This window comes from Biomphalaria glabrata, chromosome 15 (assembly GCF_947242115.1).
Source record: "Biomphalaria glabrata chromosome 15, xgBioGlab47.1, whole genome shotgun sequence".
Classification (NCBI taxonomy): domain Eukaryota; kingdom Metazoa; phylum Mollusca; class Gastropoda; family Planorbidae; genus Biomphalaria; species Biomphalaria glabrata.
Genome location: NC_074725.1, coordinates 19,640,955 through 19,656,351, shown reverse-complemented (window position 1 = coordinate 19,656,351; position 15,397 = coordinate 19,640,955). Strand labels below are relative to the sequence as shown.

The 15,397-nt window shown below is 38.2% G+C and overlaps 1 protein-coding gene across 1 annotated transcript in view; it reads right to left on the bottom strand.

The window, feature by feature from the left end:
- The window catches only part of LOC106069544 (uncharacterized), a 104,066-nt gene extending 91,936 nt beyond the window's left edge, over positions 1-12,130 (bottom strand). The window contains exon 1 of the mRNA XM_056012304.1: positions 10,972-12,130. Coding sequence (XP_055868279.1) covers positions 10,972-11,811 — 840 coding nt within the window. The 5' untranslated portion in view covers positions 11,812-12,130. The remainder of the gene's footprint in view (positions 1-10,971) is intronic.
- Positions 12,131-15,397: the final 3,267 nt, after the last annotated feature.

Sequence of the window (15,397 nt, the reverse complement as noted above, 5' to 3'; positions counted from 1 at the left end):
AAAGGTTTTGGTCGTTTCTATGCTTTAAAGGTTTTGGTCGTTTCTATGCTTTAAAGGTTTTGGTCGTTTTTATGCTTTAAAGGTTTTGGTCGTTTTTATGCTTTAAAGGTTTTGGTCGTTTTTATGCTTTACAGGTTTTGGTCGTTTCTATGCTTTAAAGGTTTTGGTCGTTTTTATGCTTTAAAGGTTTTGGTCGTTTTTATGCTTTAAAGGTTTTGGTCGTTTTTATGCTTTAAAGGTTTTGGTCGTTTTTATGCTTTAAAGGTTTTGGTCGTTTTTATGCTTTAAAGGTTCTGGACATTTTTTATGACGTTACGTCCTAGGCCTGATTTGCAAAAGGGGGAAGGGCAGGGGAAGTCACCAGATCTTTTTCGGATTCTGGACAATCGTAGGACAGTCCGGAGTGCATGACACTTGTCAGACCCAATGAGCTCTTGGTATCAGATCAAAGAAATAAGACAGACGCTTTGCTGGCAACTTGACCACCCTCGTCAGTCCAGACACAGAGGAAGTTACCCACAGAGAATTCGGCGCGTGAATATAGGTTGAAATCGAACAGATAATCAGAAAGACAGACAGACAGACAGACAGACAGACAGATAGATAGATAGATAGATAGATAGATAGATAGATAGATAGATAGATAGATAGGCACGCGTAGACGTGTATTACAAAATATCCTATTACGTCCACTTACTCTGGCTGTAAATCGTGGCAGTTGTCTTTGGACGTAATTACATCGCCAGCTGTCGCCTCCAGTTCGTTTCATGAATAAAACAAATGATTGAGGAAAGGGGGGGGGGAGTCAAGGGGGAGATACTGACATGAACCAGCTCCCAACCAGTGTAATAAACCTGGGTGCCATTTAATACACACTGTTCATTAAAGCTCCAAGCCTTGCATACAGGGGTGTCTCCAAAGGGAGGTACCAGTAGAAGAGACCAAATGAACTGAATTTTTATATCAATTTAGATGAAAGTAAGAATAAGAAAAATCGGAAATGGAATATTGAGACTTGGGGACCGAGTTCTCAGCAGCAATCTGTTGGCAGAGTCAGATCGGCATTTTAGTCAATTTTTTGCCCCAGATATAAAGTGATATAGGAGCTGGTTGATTCGGATCTACAAAGTGATATAGGAGCTGGTTGATTCGGATCTACAAAGTGATATAGGAGCTGGTTGATTCGGATCTACAAAGTGATATAGGAGCTGGTTGATTCGGATCTACAAAGTGATATAGGAGCTGGTTGATTTGGATCTACAAAGTGATATAGGAGCTGGTTGATTCGGATCTACAAAGTGATATAGGAGCTGGTTAATTCGGATCTACAAAGAGATATAGGAGCTGGTTGATTCGGATCTACAAAGTGATATAGGAGCTGGTTGTTTTGATCTACAAAGAGATATAGGAGCTGGTTGTTTTGATCTATAAAGAGATATAGGAGCTGGTTGATTTGATCTACAAAGTGATATAGGAGCTGGTTGATTTGATCTACAAAGAGATATAGGAGCTGGTTGATTTGATCTACAAAGTGATATAGGAGCTGGTTGATTTGATCTACAAAGTGATATAGGAGCTGGTTGATTTGATCTACAAAGAGATATAGGAGCTGGTTGATTTGATCTACAAAGAGATATAGGAGCTGGTTGATTCGGATCTACAAAGAGATATAGGAGCTGGTTGATTTGATCTACAAAGAGATATAGGAGCTGGTTGATTTGATCTACAAAGAGATATAGGAGCTGGTTGATTTGATCTACAAAGAGATATAGGAGCTGGTTGATTCGGATCTACAAAGAGATATAGGAGCTGGTTGATTTGATCTACAAAGAAATATAGGAGCTGGTTGATTTGATCTACAAAGAGATATAGGAGCTGGTTGATTTGATCTACAAAGTGATATAGGAGCTGGTTGATTCGGATCTACAAAGAGATATAGGAGCTGGTTGATTTGATCTACAAAGAGATATAGGAGCTGGTTGATTCGGATCTACAAAGAGATATAGGAGCTGGTTGATTTGATCTACAAAGAAATATAGGAGCTGGTTGATTTGATCTACAAAGAGATATAGGAGCTGGTTGATTTGATCTACAAAGTGATATAGGAGTTGGTTGATTTGATCTACAAAGAGATATAGGAGCTGGTTGATTTGATCTACAAAGAGATATAGGAGCTGGTTGATTCGGATCTACAAAGAGATATAGGAGCTGGTTGATTTGATCTACAAAGAGATATAGGAGCTGGTTGATTCGAATCTACAAAGAGATATAGGAGCTGGTTGATTTGATCTACAAAGAGATATAGGAGCTGGTTGATTTGATCTACAAAGAGATATAGGAGCTGGTTGATTTGATCTACAAAGAGATATAGGAGCTGGTTGATTTGATCTACAAAGAGATATAGGAGCTGGTTGATTTGATCTACAAAGAGATATAGGAGCTGGTTGATTCGGATGTACAAAGTCATATACGAGCTGGGTGATTGGATCTACAGCAACCTTCTTGTGACGTCATTGATAAGATTTGTTATCACACATTATTTAGTTAGTAAGAAAACTATATTTATTTCATGAAACGTTTAAATTTTTTTTTTATTTGTTCTAATCTTTGTTGAATTTTTAACGATGCCTCACTTTTAAACGATTTCAGTTGAATCCTGAGTTCTGGTGATGTCACGTGGGAGTTTGTGACCCCTATATTTAGAAACATAAATCCTGATATATAATAATACAAATACTCAAAGACGTGATAAGACATAGACCATACTAGAATAACTTCTCATGTAAATATAAATGGGGACTAATAGAATCAGAATCAAAGACACACAGAGACACACATAGTAAAAAAATCTTTGGTTCTTTTTTTCTTTGCTTTTTTTTTTTATTTTTAAATAATTGTTTCCAGTAAGAGTCCATGATGTGTACAGACAAAGAGGTGGACACAGTCTTAAAAGTAAACAAGTAACAAGTAAACAAGTAAATAAAAGTAAACAAAAATGAAAATCACTATCACTCTTCTCTCTCTCTCTCTCTGTCTCTCTCTCTCTCTCTCTCTCATCTACTAATAGCTACATTTTGATCCTTGCCTAAGCGTTTTTAAAACCTAGAGTACTCCCTAAAAAAACGAAAAGCAGTGAACGGGAAGAAAAGCAAAAGATAAGCATTACTCTCTCAAAGTGCAAAGAATGTCGTCGACCTATTTGTCAAAAGACAGAGAATGCAGTGGAAGAAATAAGAGATCTATAAAGAAAACTTTACATCATGATATACACTTTAAACTTATTCAACCAAATTGTTGGTTTAAACTGGGGCCATTCGTGACACCGCCCTGTGCGCTATCTTATTTTCCTATTGTCCGAGAAAGTCATTTATTTTTCTTGAGGTCTACAACCGATAGGGCAAAGAAGAGTGGGATGCAGGCCACTCAAAGGCGTGTTGGATGCGGGCCACTCTATCAAATAATGAGAATGACAACAAAGACCTTCTTGAATTCAAGGGCCGGAAGTAAGGGACTATATATCCAAAAGGGAGGTAAGGGTCCAGTAGATTAAAAATGTGTTGGGGAGAGGGACTAATTATGGCAGTTCTGTTGAGGAATGAAAAAGTGTTCCGGTCAAAAACTAAAACATGCACCATACACATACACTTATATAGCAGAGTACGGGCATCAGCTAATAGTACTTTCTACTTTAGCATCTATAAATGCAACCTACTTCTGTATCCATCTTTTTGTTTTTAAATCATAAAAAGTAAACTAATGTTGTTGAATAATTAATTCCCCTTCCCTCCATTTTTTAAAAATTCAAGACCAAACTGAAAACCTCAGGAAGAAGAAGGAAAGAAGTTAGAACTAGAACCTGGAATATGGAATGAGTCTCCCCCTCCTACGGCGATCTGTCATTTGGGAGACTTGATGGGGGAGGGGGAATCAAGGACGCTCCATGAGGTCAACGTATGCGTGATTCTTTGAATGGGACATGGTTACCATGGTAACTTGACGGGAGACGTTGCATAAATGACTTTTTTTTTTCATTATTTCGTTTAGGACATATGCAAACAGATGTCGTAAACTAGCTATTTACATTAGACCAACAGATGTCGTAAACTAGATATTTACATTAGACCAACAGATGTCGTAAACTAGATATTTACATTAGACCGATGTTAACAGATGTCGTAAACTAGCTATTTACATTAGACCGATGTTAACAGATGTCGTAAACTAGCTATTTACATTAGACCGATGTTAACAGATGTCGTAAACTAGCTATTTACATTAGACCGATGTTAACAGATGTCGTAAACTAGCTATTTACATTAGACCGATGTTAACAGATGTCGTAAACTAGCTATTTACATTAGACCAACAGATGTCGTAAACTAGCTATTTACATTAGACCAACAGATGTCGTAAACTAGATATTTACATTAGACCAACAGATGTCGTAAACTAGATATTTACATTAGACCGATGTTAACAGATGTCGTAAACTAGATATTTACATTAGACCAACAGATGTCGTAAACTAGATATTTACATTAGACCGATGTTAACAGATGTCGTAAACTAGATATTTACATTAGACCGATGTTAACAGATGTCGTAAACTAGATATTTACATTAGACCGATGTTAACAGATGTCGTAAACTAGATATTTACATTAGACCAACAGATGTCGTAAACTAGATATTTACATTAGACCAACAGATGTCGTAAACTAGATATTTACATTAGACCGATGTTAACACATGTCGTAAACTAGATATTTACATTAGACCGATGTTAACACATGTCGTAAACTAGATATTTACATTAGACCGATGTTAACACATGTCGTAAACTAGATATTTACATTAGACCGATGTTAACACATGTCGTAAACTAGATATTTACATTAGACCGATGTTAACAGATGTCTTAACATGAGATTTCGTTTCGGACATACGAATTCAAGAAAGTCACTCACTAAGGAACCCTTCTGTGACACGATTGTCCTTTCAACTTAGTCACGTGACACTTTATTCTTAGCAAAAGTTTCTTTGTGAATACATTCTAGGGACGTAGTGGCGGTCCTTCCACTGTATGTGGCGTCACATTATAGGACTATGGTCATCTACAGAGAGATTATGGCTGGGAGTCTCCACTTCGTATATGATGTGATGTGACCCAACCCAGAGTAACTTTCATACAGAACTAGGGGGTGACGAGCTCCCGGTCCGCACCTGTGGGATGAGAGAATTCCTAGTGCACGCGCAATTATGACGACATTAATTCAAAGCGAGACTGTAGCTTAGATATAGATAAATAGACATTTAAGGTTTTCGTAGAAGTAAGATCTGCATCGTTATAGTGACTGAGACTAGATCGTTCCCAATTTGAATTAAACATTCCTATTTGATATCCGCCTGCTGACTTATTCTATTGAGTGTTACCTCAGTATCGTATACGTTCAGTGATGCCCAAACTACGGCCCGCGGGCCAGATCCGGCCCGCGAAGTGGCTTCATCCGGCCCGCCTAAACATCGGCACAAAGTGAAGAAAATTTTTAAAAAGGTTGAAAAATGTATTTTTGATACGTTAGGACTTTTTCTTGGATGGATTTCATTCTAATCTAATGTATTCTAATATTCATATTATTTTTAATGAACACGACTTTTATTTTGTTCGGTGACAAAGTGTTGACAGTTGTTTGAGGTTCTTGGATAATTCCGCTGCTGTCTTGAGCTAGTCGTGCTCTAAACATGTTGTGTGTAACACAGGGCATCAATTTGGTATCAATTTTGGTAACGTTCATTTGATATCAAAGAGAATAATACGTACCATTTAATATTTGTGAGTTAATGAGATGGTAGAGCCGTAGGAACAAAAACTTGATTATGAATGTAGATTGTTGGTTTGAGCCGCAAAGAAAAAAATCGCCAAATTACGCCTAGTTGAGTGAGTTGAGCGAGTGACGAGAAAAAAGAGATAAGATTTGTGCCCATGGTAAGGACAAACTACAGAGTTGTTTTAACTTATGAGAAATGAAGCGTGAAAAAATTGTTTTCTAGCAGTGATGAAAGAATTTGTCCTGGGGAGAAAAACAGTTAAAGCATTGCAAACGATTGGACGATATTGGTACAAATTTCCATTCAAAACTAAACGACAGAGCAGCAGATTTTGAAATGTTTTCTGTTGCCACTGAGGACTGCCCCGACAGATCTGCAAATGGAGCTGATTGACTTACACAGCCAGACATTCCTGCTTGAGAAAATTAGAGCGATGCAAACAAGAGATTTCTTCACCAATGTGTATGAAAGAACTTTTCAAATTTCCGAAATCAAGTGTTAAGGACATTCAGATAATTTAAATGTTTACAAGCACTTCATTGATTAGACATCATTAGACAAACTTTTCATTGATAAAACGGATGAAACCGATCTTACATAATTGCCTAGAACTGCTACGGGTTTGTAATTATAGTTTGTAAAAAAAACTATTTAAAATGGATTATTCGCTATTTCATTTTTTTAAATTTATTCCATGATGTGGCCCGGGACACGAGTGTCGAAAATTAAAATGGCCCGCCGGTCGAAAAAGGTTGGGCATCACTGGTATACGTCATCATCTATAAGTCTGTTAATAAGAAATAATAATACGTGTACAAAGATACTTATGACATCTTCTGATCAATACAAACTCTACAGACCCTTATAGACAAGACCAAATGGCAAGAAGATAAAAAAAATACTTTTATAAGACGTGTTTAATTAAAAGAAAATAAAAAAAAAGACTTGACGAGTCAAATCATGATTGTAAGAGAGATCTGGTCGTGTGCTAAAGTGTGAAAGACATCAAGGTGGCTACTGATCTCGGGATAGGTCAAACACAACGGAGAGGCTAAGGGAAAAAAAAAGATTTTAAATGGTTTACCCCGTACAAAGCTTTTGTTTTTGTACTTTCTGCTACTTTGTTTAAAAAAACAAAAGTAGACAAACTAAACATAACCCATTGTTTGGCTCAGACAAAATATAGATTGGCTCATTCAAGCAATAGAATGGCTCATGTAATTGAAACATTTTTTCTTTTTAAAATTCATTTTTTGCACCACCCCCCCCAGTCAGTTACACGTTCGCACCGCCTTTGACGATGAGTGCATCAAATGACACACACTCTTTTATTTAAAGCCTTCCACTCTCCTTCCCTTAGTGTCTACATTCCCTGAAGTTATGTAACACTAAGCACCTTAATATTTTGTCAAACGGTGGAAACGATTCTGTCCACACGTTATCCTATTTCACCCCTTCTCACTCCCTCCACACACACACACCACCTACACACACACACACACACACACACACATGAATACACAGTTTTATTGAGACATCTTGACCAGAGACGAGAACGCTGTCGCGTGTCAACGACACACTCTAGGAGAGAATTGAACTCCAAAGAAATCTAGATCTGAAATACATGGAGGACAAGCCGATGAAATCTACGTGATCTATTTATAGCCTGACCAGACTCTCTCTCTCTCTTTCTCTCTCTTTTACCAAGCTCTGTCTGTCTGCAAAATTCAAGCACGTTACTCGTTCTCGGATCAAATTGAAACTTTACACAATTTTTGTTTGAATCAATAGAAAAAAAATTTAACCAGATAGTCAGTAATTACTGGTAATTAATTACTTTGATTGAAAACAAAAATGGAATTAATCTTTCAGTATTAAGATATATGGCTAAATATGTGGGGTTTTGTTCCCTTAGATAATTTTACACGTAATTTCGCCAACACCCATTCTCTTTACACAATGATTTATTGTATCTATCAAAACATGAATCTATAAAAAATTAACCAACTAGTCAATCAATTATTGGTCATTTTCGGAGACTTAACCTCTTCAAAATTTGTACCAGACAGACAAACAGACGAACTGCGTTGACATACGTTTTGTAATAACAAGTATGTTAGCACATGATTTGTTAGCTCTATTCAAGACCGGATTATTTAGACTCTATGCAATCCAGCACTTGCTCTATCCTGTACATATATGCGCTTCGAGATTTCTATATCTAGTCCATATACATTTCCGACACATTAGCTTCTCGGTCTGGATATGATCCTCGGGCCGTAATATGGGCATCCCTGGTTTTGTTCTATATTCAATTGCAAACTGCACATATATAAAGTGAGGTATACGGCGCCACGGGCTACGTTATACAGCCGCAATGTAGCGCCCCGGTGGAGACGGTTGTTAGAGGAGGCGACTATGCCAATAGGGTAGCAAAACAAGACTCCCGTTGGGATGCCTAAGAACTTTGTTCATTTCATCGCTCTGGGAATGATAGAGAGCATTAGCAGCCTTGCCTCGATTCACACGCTGTTCCGCAAGAGACCGTTTTATGGCAGACATCCGCACGGCCGCTGTGGTACGGTACATTGAAGTAATATGGAGGAGTTTTCCGGTGTGCTGGGCCTTCGGCCTCGTCTCTAGTCCCGAGAGTCTTGGGATTCGAGCCACTGGAAATAGAGATGTGACCTAGTTACGTCTACTTGAATCTCTCCCAAACGGAGTCCGGCGGAAGAGAACTTTCATTAGTCTAGAGCAGTGATGCCCAAAATACGGCCCGCGGGCCATATCCGCCCACGACGTGGTTCTATCCGGCCCGCTGAAACGTCAGCGCAAAGTGTAGAAAAAAAACTTCATAAAAAGGTTAAGATATGTATCTTTTCCTACGTTAGGGCCTTCACTATTAACCTTTAACATTTGTTCGTTTATGAAATGGGAATGTAGAATCTACCTGGCAAAATGAAAGGATCTTTACTTTTTTGAGGAGCATGATAATAAGCCAACATATTTGATTTGTAAAGAAAGTGTAGCAGCATATAAATGGCATTATGAAACAGATTGGACTGCATTCTTGGTTTGAGCCGCGAATAAAAGATGATTAAACTAAGTCTAGAGATTGAAGTATTTGAGAGAATATTTACTTAAAGACATACAAAATTAGCCTTTGGTAAAACTGGTTACAATGTTGCTCAGATTTTAAGTAAAGAAATCAAGCCACTTTCCAACGCGTAGAAAAAAAGATAGATAAACTTCCAATGTCTCATCATAAATGTAAGTTTCTAATCAAATAGTTTCAGGTTGATTTCGTTTCGTTTTTGTACCTTGTCGGTCATGTGGCCCGCAACACAAAAGTCGGAAATTACAATGGCCCGTAGGTCGATTTACGTTGGGCATCACTGGTCTAGAGTTTCATGAGTCTATGACTCAACTCTCTCAACTATGACTCAACTCTCTCGACAATTACTAATTTGGTTGACGAGGCTAGCAACCAAGTGATTGATTCATTCAATGAACTGTCCATAGACTTGCTACACACTTTTATTTAAAGAATTACAGAATTCTGTTTTAAAAAATCATTCAACTAGCATTGAAACAAAAAATTCCAAAAAGAAAAGTAGTGTTCCTTATCTTACTGACCTCACTCCAACATTCCCAGAACAATGCTACGATCTCACGCTAGAGAGGCGCGCTGTAACTTTGTTTCAGACGCAGTTATTGAGTATCACGTGACGTTCTCCACTTCCGGCGCCTACAGAATCTAAATAGTAGAACATTCCAAATGGGATTCTATTTCCATGTTCAATTTTGTAGTAGTTTTGTTATTGAGTAATCAGTTCCCCAATGTCACTGTCCAATGAAGGAGTAGAATTGAACCGTTTTATGAATATTGAAAACAAAAGTGACATAGGAAGAGCTCGATGGGCTGAGGTTAAATCTGAAGCTTCTCTGGAAAATCTCAAGTTCGGTTGCACACCTGATCAACATTTAGTTCGGTTCGAATTAGTAACAAAAAGGGTTATACCACAGACCTATATATATTCTACCCAGGCTGGAAAACGGAAACCAATTCCTATCCGATAATGATCAGATCACAGACCTATATATAGAGAGATTGTTATGTAAGTAAATCTTTTCCAAGCTGTATGGGAAGTCGCCCAGAATCTAGGAAAATCAATCTTTTCTGTCTTAGAAAGGTAATGATCTTTAGTTTTCAATGTTTAGAAATAATGCAACACCAATTTGCTAATTTGTTAATAGAATGAGCTGTTAATCACAGAGCTATATACTATATAATCACGCAAATATGTGAAATAAAGCCATTTCCTGTCAGTTTCCATTGATATATTGTTTCGAAAATCCGAGATTGAAATAATTCACGTCTGATTTTTATTTTCTTATGTATATTTAAAATATTTAAATAGATTGATTACCTAGATCTTTCTATATTCAGTATTCGAAAATTGCAAAATAATAATTACGAAACGAGAGTGCCCTTATTTTTTATTTCAGTTACTAGATTTAGAATCTAGACCTAAAAATTAAATTATATGTTACATAGGTTAGGGCTAAAAAAAAAAAAACTTTACTTCTTATAACTACTTTACAAAACAACGCCTTGTTTTAGCTTCTTTTTTTCACGACATTTTTGTATCGTTAAAAAATCTCCATGTCTAGTCTAAATATATAGCCTACGTCTGTGGGTTATACATTATCAGGTTTCTCCAAAGAGGAAAGAAATCGTGTGTTGATTTTCGCATTAAGCAGTACTTAGGAAAAATAAAGTTTTTTTTTGGTTCCTGATATAGTCTATTTAAAGAATAAAACTTACACTATATCTAGATGTAGCCCACAGCAGACAGTTAGACAGAGTGAGATAATATAAGCTTTGGACCAATCGTCTCATTGTAGGTCTACTGTCCATGCATTTCTAAGTTTATGGTAAAATTTTAAGAATAAAAAGAACGATTTTACTGCTTGTATGTATCACATTAATAAAGACGTTGTTTTGTTAAATAATTTTTAAAAGGGAAAAATCACATTTTCAGTAAATGGACTCCTCTTCTAGGCATGAAATTCTAACTAAATGGATATTGTAAGATCTAGATTTATAGAGAGAGATGCAGACACGTAAAAATGTCTTACCTCACAATGTTTGCAGTTCCACTTGGCTGAGTAATTAGTTCTGCAGTTAACGCGACTCATTAAACCACTAAAGTGCTTATACATATCCTTCGCTTTCTCCTCCTGATCCAGAGCTGCATGGAGGGATTCATTGCAGTTGGCGGACCGGTTGTAGACGGAGATGGCCGTGTAAGAGTCACAGAAGAGCAGCCTCCACGACTCACTGGGCTCGGAGCAGAAGGAAGCCACCGTGTCCCTTTTCAGGGAGCGGCATTTCTCTTCCCCTGGGCGTGTAGCCTCCGGGGAATGGAAGATCTGAAGTTGTGTGTTCTGGCAGACGCCGGGGCTTTGCTCCCGGGAGGTGTCGCCTGAATTCCTGGGAGCGCGTTTGTTTGTGGTGCTGTTGTTGCTGCAGACGATGGGATGCGGCGTAGAGGGTGACGGCGACGACGACTTCGCGCGAGGCGTCGACGTCGTGGAGGAGGAGACGTTGGATTGTGAGGTTTGCTTGGCGTCGTGACCGTGGTGCTTGGCTTTGACTTCCGCGCCTCCCCCCGCCTCGTTCGGCTCGTACGATTTCACCCGAGTCCTTTTGTGGTTACTCAAAGTCCTTCCTCCGACCGCCGCCATAGCATGGGCCGACCACTCGCCTCCGATGAAGGTGTTGCTGCGCGCCGTGACGCTGCTGCTGTAGAGCGCCGCCTCTGTTCGGTACTTGACGGCCAGCACTGGAAGTAGACCGTCCGCAAGGAGAAGGGAAACGACCATGAGGAGAGAGAAGGCAGGGGGCGCGACTCGCCTCAGCTCAGCTACGCTAATTCGACATAATGCGCGAGCATGCCCACGGCACTCGACAAGCATAGTTCAGAAGCCAAGAAAGCACAGATCTCGGCTGGCCTTATCCCAGACATAGAGGGAGTCAACCATGAGGATCTACAATCTACAAGACGGATTCCTTCCAAATCAAAACTTTACACAATTTGAACCGGGAATAAATCCGTAGAAAAGAACAAACTTAGCTTGATATTTCCAGCTCACTTTAAGAATAAAAATTGTACTTTTTTTTTTTTTTCTGAATATAAACTCCGTCCCTTATCCCCTAGAGTACGATCTTTAAGGTCGAGTAGTGGTCTCAAGATAGAATAGTGGTAGTAGAAATCATTTTTATGAGTAGTTTTCTTCTAACAATTGCAAGGCCCAGGACAAATTAGATAGACCATATATGTAAATATAGAATGATATCTATGTATTGGGTATTCCCGAATCGCCAAAGAGTATCATGACGACGAGGTAGTGGAAAAAGACAGATGAACACCGCCCTTTATGTGGGCTGGACACACGCTAGTAAGGACTTTCCCTATGGCAAGCAGACAGAGCATATTTTAGAGAAAGAGATAGATAGAGAGAGAGAGAGTGAGAGAGAGAGAGAGATGGCGTGGTGTACTTCCCTAGGCTATGAAATAATTGCATTCAGAGAAGAAGGCTCGATCAGCCAACGAAGATAGAAGAAGAAGAAGGACGCACATTGTTTTGTCGAGCTAAGCCAGTGAGGGAACACAGACTGTGTACTGATCTGAAGATATGGGGGCCTGTCTACCTCCCCTTACACGATTAGAACTCCAGATATCCGCTGTGTAGTGTCAAGGTTTTCGGGGAGAGTTGGGAAGAGATGGGGCGAACCGATCACTAGCCTGTAAGGAAAAATGGCAGAGATGGGGTGAGGTAGGGGGGAGAAGATAAGGCAAAAAGTGGAAATGGGGTAGCTTATTGGGTGCTTAGGTTTAGATGGAGGTAGAAACAGACGGGGCGCTTGCACAACGATCAAAGATGGCGAGCTCTTCCACAGCTGATGAAGAGACAGAAAATCCAAACACACTTGTGTAGTGCAAACATAAAGACCTGATTGTAGGTCTCACCTTTTCAAAGACCTAAACATAAAAGAGCTGATTGTAGGTCTCACTTTTTGAAAGATATAAGCCCAGAGACTCTGGAAGTGAACACCTCAGAAATAACTTGGAGCTTACTTTTTGGGCGAATTCCAAGAAATCTTTCCACCTAGATCACTTATCACGAAATAAAATTAGATTTCTTCCCCTTTTTGTAACTGCATATAGACTTTAGAAAAAACAAAGTGGAGTAACTACTGGACGTCACCCTTGCTACTCCGAGTCGTGATCCTAGATGATGTGTAGTAGTAGAGACGGAGATGATGGCGTAGTCCAGGCTATGGACTTTCTTCAGCTGGATATCACTCGATGGTAACAATGCTGGAGATTCAGGTCGCTCAGCCCAAGTTTTAGCGTCGATGGCGCTGTCTTGAAACTATGATCATCTGAATATTGCTGAACGAACCGTGATTGACAGGATTTTTTAAAAAAAGGTCACTAATAATAAACCGTCCGTTTCTGAGCGGATCAGTAATAAATAGACCGTTTTTGAACGGTTTAGCGATGAATGGACCAGCAATAAATGCACCTTTTTTTTCCAAAGGTGTTAGTGATTAACAGAATGTATTTAAACGTGATCTGTGATATTCAGCCTTAGATCACATCTAATGATGTTTTTTTAACAGGACTTTGTTGAACCGTTGTACATCCCGTTATCAACATTTTTTGTTTGTAGATGAACACTCTTTTGATCTTCAGATTATGGTTAAGAAACATCACTAAATATCATAAAATGATAAACCCAAGTACATGATTTATTCCACGCTGTCTTTATCCAATCTATTTCTTTAACTTCGACCAATATTTATAGCGATTTTGCCATTTTTACATCATATTAAAAAATAACAACCTTATGCTCACTTCTGGACCTGCCCAGCAGGAAATCCAGACGATGGTTGGCAGACAGACGATACTGTTGATTGAACGTTACTGGATGACAAGTTCACTGTCTCCTCTCAAAATGTCGGAGACACAGCAAGGCATCTCTTCAGCCGTCGATCAGTTTAGTTATTGCTTTTCGAAGTCGTTGTACCCATTCTCTGGAGGTACCAGCACACTGTTTGAGAATCTTCTGACCTGAAACCAAGAAACACACAGTATTTGTGATAAGCTGAACAGCGAGCAAAGAATTACATAATATATAACGAAAATTAGCATGTATTGGAGATTTTTTATATATGGCGGGAAAACCTTTTTTGGTGTATCCGGTGAGCAAACTAAAGGAAGTATCAGGAAAAAGAATCAGGCAGGCAGACAGAGAAAGCGATGGGAAGACAACGTAAAAGAATGGAGGTTCTTTCCAAGGCAAAAGACAGAGAGGAATGGAGAAAGACGGTTGACAAATTTTGTGTCGTGCCCCAATGGGTCAACAGACTTAAGGGATTTATGAAGGTGAATGCTTCATTATAGCAAGGAACCTTTTCAGTGAGCATAGCACTTAATAGATCAATATATTTTGAAAAATTTTAACAGTCAAATCAGAGTTCTCACTGATTAGCATATTACCTAGCATCCACCCGCCCCACTGTCCAATAGTTAGAGCCGTTTTCGAGATCCGTGTCCACCCATCCAGTTTCCATCTATGAAGAGTTTTCAAGCTAATTAAGAGGAATTATAATAATAATAAACAAGATTTAAATATAATTAAATTGTATTGAAGTGAACTTAAGTCGAGAAAAAAATAAGCAACATCTTTAAAACTAGAAAATATTTGAAACAATACTTCCTTTAAAACAAAGCTGATATTAAGAGTACTAGTATCACTTAGTTTGGATCAGTCATGTAATTAAATTAGTAATAGATCTAGATAGATCTAGATAAGCAATAAAAAATAGCATTTATAAAAATTAAAAAAAATAGGGAAGAACTTGAATTCGAGTTCATGACTGAAGCCTTCTCAGGCTTTTCAAGCCAATACGGTAACCACTCTGCTAGTGGAGCACTTAAAAACATGGTAGATTGTATAGTTATCTATTGTTTCTGTTGTCTCGACCCATTTCTCATATTTGTGTTCACTAAGACTCAGATGTCAAGGGGACTAATTTAGCTTATACCACCACTTCAGTCAATTACAAATTATTTCCCTTGTTCGAGATACCATACATAATAATATTTTATCAATAGTTAATTAACTAATTGGTTAATTTTATTTTATTGATTCTTGTGTTGTAAGTTAAAATAAATAATCGTGCAAACTTTAAGCTTGATCCGAGATTGGATGTGGGAGAAATAGCGTGTACAATCTTTGTACCAGATAGACAGAGTTGATATAAGCTTTGTAATAAAACAAAATCTTTTCTAAGTTTAAGAAGCGCTGAAATCACTGTATCTCAATAGTGCATAAAATAAGGCCCTACTTTGTAAAGAAAACAACAACAACCAAAAACTTATTAATTACAACTAATTGATTAACTAACTGGTTAATTATTTTTTTATTGATTCATGTATTGTTATAGACTACGAACAATTCTGCAATATTTCAACTTGATTCGAGAATGTGA